The following is a 9,527-nucleotide window of genomic DNA, read 5'->3' on the forward strand; positions in this document are numbered from 1 at the left end:
TCTGATCATTTAGCAACCCAATTCGTGTCTCTCATTTGAGGGGGATTTATGCCAGGGCCAAAGTGCCATTTCGGAAAGGCTTCAGGTATTTTCTGTCATCTCATCACCACCTTACTCGACATAGGGGCTTCCTCTTACCACTCTTCAGCGTCAAGTTGATACGATGGACGTCCAGCCTTCTGGAAATACTCTTCTCATATGTGTTACGGGTCGCCTATTTGTTGATAGCGAACAACAGCCTCAGCGTTATTCCCAAGTATTTCTATTAAGCCAATCTGGAACCAATTTTTATATCCTTAACGATGTTTTCCGCCTAAATTACGGTTAACCGTTAGCCAAAATAAAAATAGCCTCCGCTTACGTGTTAAACTCCGTCTATTTGCGATTAAATTTTTGGTCCATACATATACTCCTAATGGGGTTATTAGTGCTGATGCTTGCAGCGTTGATTTTGCTGGTGTTCTGCGTTAAAGCTAGAAATGGCATTGTTGATCTTTGGAGGGACAAGAGCATCCTGCTTGTCATTGCACATCCGGATGACGAGGTACTGTTCTTTGGGCCTACCTTGGTTCGCGGATCAAAAATTGCGAATTTTCACATTCTTTGCCTTACATCCGGTATGACACGATTGTTTGAGATTTTTAGGAGACAGCGCCGGCATTGGCTGGATACGCAAAAGGGAGTTGGTACGGTCTCTTGAACAACTGGGAATCACCAACACGGAGAAGATATCAATTATCGACGATCCAGGCTCCCTTCCGGATGGCTTTACATGTGCATGGGACTTGGAAAAGGCTGCAAAGATCATTGAGGAGCATATTTTCAAATGGAACATTGAAATACTGATTTCCTTTGATCACATGGGAGTCTCTGGGCATCCAAACCATATAAGCTCATCTCAGGCATGTGGTCTTGTCGCGGTTCGAACGGACAATGTACCCTTTTATTCACTCTATTCATTGAATGACTTTTCGTTTTGGCCGCTTAACGTCGTGTGCAAGTATTCTGGCATGGTATATGCCGTTTTAAAATCGTTTATCATACGCGATTTGGTCCTGCTTTCCCCCTATGAATACTTGTTTACTCTGGTTCCATCGATGCAACGGCATCGATCACAGATGGTTTGGTTTAGAAAGCTATATATCGTATTTTCATGCTACATGTTTTGCAATATTTATCATAAGATAAAGGTTAAGGAATAGGCCATCTACTCCACTGCGCAAAAATAAAGCTATGTTACAAAGAAAGGAGATATGGAAAATTGGACTGCACTATGTGCAATTTTCGTCCAAAAATATCGTTGGCAGGCCTATGGTGGACCATTTGGATGGGCTTTCCCTCGCCTCCCAGTAGCCGCCAAGGTATTTCCAGGCAATTGGAAAGATTTTATCGACACTGCTATAGTGTTTCTCGGTGTTTTTGACAAACCAAATTGGACTTTGATGGCTTTCAGCTCCCTTTCGTTTTCTCTGGCGCTTTTCAAGCGATTCTTTAAGCGAAATTCCGTCTTCCAATCGACCATCCTCAAGGGCTCGTTGATCAAGACGCCAGCGACTATCTGTTGGTGCAATTGCATCCCCAAGCTCTGGTGTAAGCTCATTTAATGACATTGCAAAGGAAGTAAAGTGAAACATCGAGGAGGACCACTCTGGGCGTTCATTTGCACGCCATATTATGAATTTTTCGGCATCCAAAGGAACATTGTTGACAAGAGGAAATGCCCAGATCGATGAATACCATGCACCTTCGATGATGAACGATGGAGGGTTGATTTTGGAGCCACCCTCTGGAGACGGAGGGAAAACATGCCCACGGACATTGTGAATTTCGGAATTACTTTGATGCGACGAATCGGACATGAAGACCAATCTGCAGTGGTAGCCATTAGAATGGCAGGTGATATCCATCTCTCCGGAATGGTCCATACGCATTTTCCCAATAAATATGTTGTGTATGTTGCTGGTCACTCGCTTCCAGCTATAAACCTCCTGGACTCCACAGGGCAAAGTGATAATCAGCCGATTGGATCCGGCAGGAATCAGGCTGATGTATTTTCCCCAAAAGGACATTTTCACGCGTGTTTCTGATTCGAAAATCCAGCCGTTGCCTTCTGCGACAGAAGCTGCGATTGGCGGATGATGGGAGACCTGTTCTGAAATATACCTGAATGCCACACGAGGGGGGCTAGATTTCTGGTCTCGATAAACCAGTTCGTATGTTTCATGTAGCAGGGGATTGAACGGCTTTCCTAGCCTACCGCCACTAGTGGTAGAGTAAACTGATAGGGCAAAGGCCGAAATGAGCAAAAGACGGCGTTCTGGGAGAGGCTCGGTAATGGATTGTTCAATCAGCTCCCAATATTCCATATCCTCGGCTACTCGCTGAAGCATTGAAAGTGGCTCATTAAATTGGATGGGAACGCATAGTTTTGTAAGATCCTTTCCAATTGCTTGACGAAGGACAGACCAAACAGAGACTGTGGATAGGTCTATTGAGGCGAATCCGGGAAGCCGATTTCGGGGTGTTAAAGGGTACCCGATTGCACTTTTAGAAAGGTTATCTGGAAGACACTCGATTTCTGTTTTTGAAGAGGCAACAACCTCAGAAGCTTCGGTAATTTCTAAGCCCACAGATAGCTCATTGATACTGAATTCCGCTTTAGGAGACGATTTATAATTTTGACATTCAAAAAATAGATCGTCTCCAGAGCTTGACATGTCTGAATCAATGGAGCCTGCGTTTGAAGAACCCTCGGTCAATGTTAAAGAGTATGCATCGGTTTCTTTGTTTTCTTCGCTTTCTTCTGGTTCTTCTGGTTCTTCTGTTTCTTCGCTTTCAGGAACAATCTTTTCGCGATATTTAAATCCCACTTCACTTGCACGTAATTCATCGACCGAAGATGAAGCTTGACTTGGCATCGTTTGGAAGGCAAGCCAACGAAGCTTTTCTTTCAAACACGCTATTTGATCTGCATGCAATCTAAGCTCTTCCTCCCTACATGACTTGAGCAAAAATAGCAGCTCCCTAATCGTTTGAAAGGTAAACTTTGTAATGGTCTCCGTGTTGCAAATGGCAATCAAATCGTGAAAAATTCCATCCCAGTCTTTAGACAGGACAGCAGACGAGGGTCTTTGGCCAAAAAAGGGATGCGATGGTGTCATCAACGGACAGGTAACATCCCGTGAAAATGGGCTTGAATTTGCGGAAGAAGGACGGGAAGATTTCGAGCTAACCCTTGCAAGCAGAGATATCCATTGGAAAGATTGCTCGTTGGTATCCGCCTTTAAGTGCCAAATCGAGAACTTTGGCTCAAGCTCCCTCTTATCCAATGGCAGCTCTTTGTCTGCGCTTCGGTGCTTGCTGCCTTTGGGCTTAATGATTATAATGTCAAATTTCAAAGGTGCATTGCGCTCGATCGTCGATGAAGTAGCGGAGGCCGACAAAAACGATCCCGTTGGATTCAAAGGAAGCAAAATCTTTAATCTTGAAAGAGGGGCTACCGCTCTGGGCTTGTCTGGCCAATCGTGCTCGCTTTTATAGTAGGACAGAGTGTTGCGAATCGGATCGACAGAGAAAAATCGTTTGCGATAGCCGCCATAGTAGTTGGTCCACTTTTGCAAATATCCAGAGTAAAAGTCCTGGCTGCACGTTTCCGGATCACTCACTGAATTTTCGGTATCAGATGACTCCTTGTCCTCAAAAAGCTCGGCCATCAACCTATCGCTAGGGAAGCCCGGTTCTACTGATGGTTCTAGATCAAGATTCTGAGAACTCTGCATCTGAAGCATGGGCTCTGAAACGGAATTTGTGGAGTACCCATTGACTAGCCCCATAATGCCGTTTTTTGTTCCTTTGATGCCCTTGGAAACGGCCGAGAATAGATATGAAGTGGAGTTGACGGTGACCGATTTAGCGGCACCAGAAATATTGTAGATTAATCTATGAGAATTTCGCAGCCGACTGCCCTTCTTTATTGAATCGCCCTCCTCGTCCTCAAAATTATTTTGATTGTTTTTGAGGCCAACGAGAGATTGACATTGAGACATAATGCAAATGAATTTAAAATTTTAATAGTTTAAATTAGAATTTAAAACGGTAGCGAGTTGAACAATTGCGACATCTTTTCCTCGGTCCATTCTGAATGGAACGGCCTGGGAGCCATGAAATTTTCAAGTTTGCTATGCGTTTCATAGCTTAGAAGTCTTCCTTTGCTAGCTTTATGAACAGGTTTCCTCTCTTGATCTAACCTACCAATCGACCTCTTGGCAGCATTGGCATTTTTGCTTGAGGATAGTTTGGCATCAATAATATCTTTCAAAAGTTGTTGATAAAACTTCGAGTCAGCGATAAATAATAAGGGATCCTTTGACGGCTTATAAGACTTTAACGAGTAAGTAACGGAGCCCGAGAACCCCTGGTTCAAAACCTGTAGGTTTTTATTGGAGGAATTTCTCCCTGGCCTCTGAAAAGATATGTGCGATTTCGACCACCAGGAATCATATAAAGCCAAAAGATCGGGTTCTTTTAGCGTAGATATTTGCTTCATATACTCCCATAGGTCCTCAATAGATAAAAAGGTTCGTTTCTTTTCAATTCGTCCACCGACCCCTTTTTCGTTAATTTCAAGAGCAATTGGGATCATTTGTAACAGCATGGGGACTGCTGCAGTGAGGTTTGCACTGTGCATTTGCACAAAAATCTTTTGCAATAAAATTCGGAGCGTAAATAAGTCATCGATGAATGCCAATTGGTCTCTCAGGCAATTTGCTTTAACCAGATCGTCTTTCCTTTTAAGTAACAAGTCGGGTTTGCAAACATTTTTTTCGGAAGCGCTGCTCTGCATCGATTTAAACCGCTTAAATACATCTCCTGAAGCTTGGTCATCATCGTCGTCATCGTCGTCGTCATGATTGCTTTCAAAATGCTCTTCACTGTCTTCGTGGGAAAAGCTTGCGTCTGAATGTATTTCGGGCAAATTTAGCTCGATGACATTTGCTTTTTTTCCTTTATACCTCGGATGGGTGAGAAGGCTATCTGCCGGGTTTCTCAATGAGCTTCCATGCTCGAGGTCCTTCAAATTATGTTTTTCAAGCAAGAAATCTTCAGAATCTGATATGCCGTTTTCAGACTCAAATGAAGAAGATAGCTCCTCGCCACTTGTCCCTATATGGGGAAAAGCATCATCTGAATCAATGAGCTCATCTTTTAAACGGGTCCCCCTGTAATTATTTTTTGAGTATTTCATTAAAAAAATTTAAAATTTAAGATTTTATTAATTATGCCACCCAGAACGAGGCCCAATTATTCAGATGACGAGACCATAGTTGAGGAAAAGCCAATAGTGAAGAAAGTTCCAACCTTTAAAAACAATGCGTTAGAAAAAATGCAATCCAAATCATCCACATCATATCCCCTTGCTGATGAGAAAGAGCCGTCTATCGAAAAAGTGCCTGTGGATGACTCTGCCTCAGGGAATAGATTCGACAAATACAGGGAAGAATTAAAACGGGAAAAAAGAGAAGAATACGAGACCCCGCACGACAGGGATTCCAGGGCTATTTTAATGAAAAGGCACAAACTTAACAAGGTTTTGACAGGAAAAGAGGATGTTTATCTCGGTGCTAATTACTACAAATCCTATCTCTCCAAGGAAGATACGGTTGCCGGAAATGCCACGTCACAGAAATACAAGTAGCGATTTAGCCATTTTATAGCGCTTAGGGCCGGACCGATGCGCCTTTCTTCAACAAATCGAATCTCATGTAGATTTGATTTTCGACCTGATGTTTGCAAGGATTACAAGGAAACCGGCTCGTGCGGGTTTGGGGACTCGTGCATATATATACACGATCGCAGCGATTATAAAAGCGGTTGGCAGCTTGAGGAAGAGTGGACCCCTACTCTCCCCGAACTCAAAGCCCCCAATATGGACACGCTTCAAAAGCCAGAAGAAGCTTGCAAAAAGGGATCTCCGACAGAATGCCCTATTTGTAATGGCCCTTTAAAGGACCCGGTTGTGACAAAGTAAGATTCTGCATCTTTCTTATTGCAGATGTTTGCACGTTTTTTGCGAGCCATGTGCAATGTCTCATTTCAAACGATGTGTTGATGGAACTTGCTTCTCGTGTAGTTTAAAAACAGATGGTCTATTCAGACCCTATTCTTCCAAAGCAAAACCCCTCTCGAGGCCGTTGATATGATGTGATATGCTGTGCTGTGCTATGATATCATACATTTATTATTCAGGCGCTGCAGTTAAGCCTTTGCAGGCCTCTCAAAGGCTGCTTGGTTTTTCATCACGGCGATCCAGGGAGTTATTCGCTTATAATACTGTAACACACGTATCGATTGAACCACGATAAACATCTAACATTAAAAATCGCTCAATACCTCGACAAGTAACTGGCATGTCACGATGGAGAAAAAAACACCGAAAAGCAATGTTTTATGCGTTGTGCACTCTTCGAATTCCACATTGTCCCAATCAAACAAATTTTGCAGCAACTTGCAGGCAGAAATATCCCCCATAAGGGAAATCGAAAGCACAGAGAGCGCAGAAAAGATGGCCAGCTGAGTTGCTTGGTAACCAATCGATATCAGCAAGGCCCTTTTGTTGCGTGCCTTTAAAGCAAACAATCCTATGCTGGCAACGACGAAATTAAGCAAGGACAGACAAAGAACGGAGGGCACAGCACCACTAGTTGAAAGGCCTGCAGAAAAAAGGAAAAAATAAACACTGGAAAATAAATCAAAGATGAGCGCATAAAAAAGAACCGATTCGGAATAAACGTATGAGAATAGCGTTCGAGGTCTTTTAATGTTTAATCCATCCAGAAACGACAGTTCATCGTTATTGAACTGATTGGAAAACACACAGGGCAGAGGGGTATATTTGAATCTATTTAAAAATAGCATGTCTGCGCTAAAATCTATACTGGCGCAAGAATAAAATACTTTTTCAGGCTGAAACGTAGTATTCAATAAGAACGTGTCTTTCATGCATTACCAATTAGAATAGGGGAAATGATAAGGTTTCCAATTTAGGAAAAAATGTTTTTAAATAAAAATTAAATTATATATCTCACAAGGGGGATTAGCTCAAATGGTAGAGCGCTCGCTTAGCATGCGAGAGGCACGGGGATCGATACCCCGATTCTCCATTTAAAATTTTTACAATTGACAGCTAAATTGCACCTAAATTTATGGCCACAAATAAGGAAGGGCCTCTTGTCTCTTCTGCCAATGTTTTTCTGCTCGGTCTCCAGTTAATGTGAAACGAATATTTTTGGATTTAGTAATTTTTCATAACTCCAAGGGATCTATATTCTTGCTCTCTAATTTCAAACATAATCTGCACAGCCGCATATGCCGTAATAAAAGACCAACACAAAAAAACAACTCCTACGAAAGTTAAAGGCCGACATTACCATCATAAGAAAGGGCACTTTTTAAAATGATCATTACCCCGTCAACTCCCACGCAAAACCCAACAAGATTTGCAATGCTCATAAGATATAAATTAAAAGCCCCGGCAATTCCAGCATGAATTCTATATGAATTCCACGATTCCGCCTTAAAGGTTAAAAGCGGATGCACATACATTTAACATTTTGCTCAAATATGCAAGGATTAGCTCAGGAGCAATAAATAAGGATATTAGCCAGCCCCAAACCAAAAGACTTAAAGTTCTATCGTGCCATATGGCGACAAAAGTAAATATAACCCAAATGTTGAGAGTAGCATACTGGGAGCCACCCAATGGAATGTAGATGTACCTTACAATCCACTGGTTAAAAGACCGATGCCATGATCTCCAAAACGCGAGGCCGCTATAGTTATTGCTCATGCAGCGAATCATGTTTTCGGGCGCATCTATGCCATCGACAAGTGCCCAAAATCTCGCAAATCTCCATATGATTAGCAGCTAGCATGAAATGGCATCAATTACCTTCAGCCAGATTAGTTTTAGATTCAAATATCCAATACAGAACATATCGAGCGTAGAAAACCCATCCCAAGCGCGCATGTTTTTTATAGCAACAACATAAAAATTATGCATAATCCATTCCATAACCAAAATTGAGATTAAGAGCCGAATCAAGTACCATGCTTTGTACTTCGATGAAATCAAAATGGGCGCCTTCAGTTGACAACAAAAATTGTTGAAGGTGATAATTGGTCCAGACAGAAAAAGTGGTGTGTACAGCAAATAGGAAAAGTAGTTGCACACATTGTAGCTATCCAGCTCGAGGCTCGTGGTGGAACGAATTTTACCACAATAAGAAAGAGATTCTTGACACTCTGCACACGAACGAATATGCTTCTAAGATAAGGAAAAATAGCGTCACACTACCATATTAGCGATCGAAGTTTGCGAAGAGGTAGCTCTGGGGCTAATCAATGCATAGTAATAGTCTAAATTGAAGGAAATCATTCGCAAGACGGAGATATTGTAGATAATCCACCATCGATGATATGCTCCCTTGAAAATATTTCTATCCAAAAAAGACAGATATCCCCAAGAAAGATTTGTGAATGATATCTGATTCCCTATCCACTCCAAACCAACCAAAGAGAGAAGAGCCCAACTCCACGTAAGAATGGGAATTAATTTGGGAAAATACCTTTGGCCAAGAAAGGTTATATAGTAGTTAACGAGCATGAACGAAATGATAAACACAGAATTGAGACCATGTAGAGCCAATAAGACAACCAGTCCTGCAAGAAACAAGTAAGATTCCCTCTTCAGAGCCTTTAGCCCTAAAGATAAGAGGCAAAAAATGCCCATCATTAGAGTCAAATTCAAAAAGTTGTTTCGAAACGCTGCAAATTGGGCGTCAGAATTGTCCACAAATGGGCCCATCCACCCTCTACTAAGCAGATGCTCCAGTTTGTCAAAATTTGGATTGCTAATGGGAGATGACACTTTCCATCCTGAAAATGTTATCTTATAGGCGGCAAACAGTATAAGGGCATAGTAGATAAAAAATTCACACGAAAGCCATCTTGCCCTGGGTTTCTCTTTATGGATTGCCTCTTCTAAATGATACTCGCTATGGGATGTCTGCGGTGTGTTTATCATTAAAATCTGTAGAAATTTAATTAGTTCAGCCACTCCGTGCCACAATGGCATGCAATTTAGTAAAATTGTGAGATTTAAAATTTTCACCTTGCCATCCCGGGATGATGTTCACAATCCAACCCAGGTAGCCTGTTATTCCGCACTTGAAAGTCTTGGATCTTGGCTTGATTGCTGAAACTTGTTTATCGAATTTATTGCTTTATGCGTCTTAAATTCTGGAAGTTTCAATCAGATATCCCTTTGGGTTTTCCTAAAGTAAAGTGTAAGGCATTGAAAGCAAGCTTACCCATAAGTATTCCATAATTCGATTGAAATCATGGTTCTCCTCAATTTTTGGAGCGTCCGGAATGAGGGGCTCTTCCACACAAATGATTTTTGTATATACGCCAAAGAGCTCCGATAGGTCTTCGCAATTGTTTGTAGTCTCGTATATTTCTCCATCAAA

The 9,527-nt window shown here is 41.9% G+C and overlaps 5 protein-coding genes across 5 annotated transcripts; 2 read left to right on the forward strand and 3 right to left on the reverse strand.

Moving 5' to 3' along the window:
- Nucleotides 1-163: 163 nt before the first annotated feature.
- Nucleotides 164-1,202, forward strand: DI09_153p10 (uncharacterized protein; the record flags this gene model as incomplete). The annotated part of the gene is made up of 3 exons (XM_013383582.1): nucleotides 164-323; nucleotides 351-617; nucleotides 646-1,202. 3 exons carry the CDS (start codon nucleotides 164-166, stop codon nucleotides 1,200-1,202), a joined length of 984 nt encoding a protein of 327 aa, XP_013239036.1.
- A 69-nt stretch (nucleotides 1,203-1,271) lies between these two features.
- DI09_153p20 (uncharacterized protein) lies at nucleotides 1,272-4,046 on the reverse strand (the record flags this gene model as incomplete). The annotated part of the gene is made up of 1 exon (XM_013383583.1): nucleotides 1,272-4,046. One exon carries the CDS (start codon nucleotides 4,044-4,046, stop codon nucleotides 1,272-1,274), a length of 2,775 nt encoding a protein of 924 aa, XP_013239037.1.
- Nucleotides 4,047-4,087: 41 nt separating this feature from the next.
- On the reverse strand, nucleotides 4,088-5,245 carry DI09_153p30 (uncharacterized protein; the record flags this gene model as incomplete). The annotated part of the gene is made up of 1 exon (XM_013383584.1): nucleotides 4,088-5,245. The coding sequence occupies one exon, from the start codon at nucleotides 5,243-5,245 to the stop codon at nucleotides 4,088-4,090; it is 1,158 nt and encodes a 385-aa protein (XP_013239038.1).
- A 33-nt stretch (nucleotides 5,246-5,278) lies between these two features.
- DI09_153p40 (uncharacterized protein) lies at nucleotides 5,279-6,028 on the forward strand (the record flags this gene model as incomplete). Its single annotated transcript, XM_013383585.1, has 2 exons — nucleotides 5,279-5,691; nucleotides 5,767-6,028. The coding sequence occupies 2 exons, from the start codon at nucleotides 5,279-5,281 to the stop codon at nucleotides 6,026-6,028; spliced, it is 675 nt and encodes a 224-aa protein (XP_013239039.1).
- Nucleotides 6,029-7,291: 1,263 nt separating this feature from the next.
- DI09_153p50 (Gup1-like protein) lies at nucleotides 7,292-9,133 on the reverse strand (the record flags this gene model as incomplete). The annotated part of the gene is made up of 5 exons (XM_013383586.1): nucleotides 7,292-7,401; nucleotides 7,428-7,572; nucleotides 7,601-7,924; nucleotides 7,949-8,323; nucleotides 8,354-9,133. The coding sequence occupies 5 exons, from the start codon at nucleotides 9,131-9,133 to the stop codon at nucleotides 7,292-7,294; spliced, it is 1,734 nt and encodes a 577-aa protein (XP_013239040.1).
- Between the last annotated feature and the right edge of the window lie 394 nt (nucleotides 9,134-9,527).

Source organism: Mitosporidium daphniae (genome assembly GCF_000760515.2).
Source record: "Mitosporidium daphniae strain UGP3 chromosome Unknown contig-153, whole genome shotgun sequence".
NCBI lineage: Eukaryota > Fungi > Microsporidia > Mitosporidium > Mitosporidium daphniae.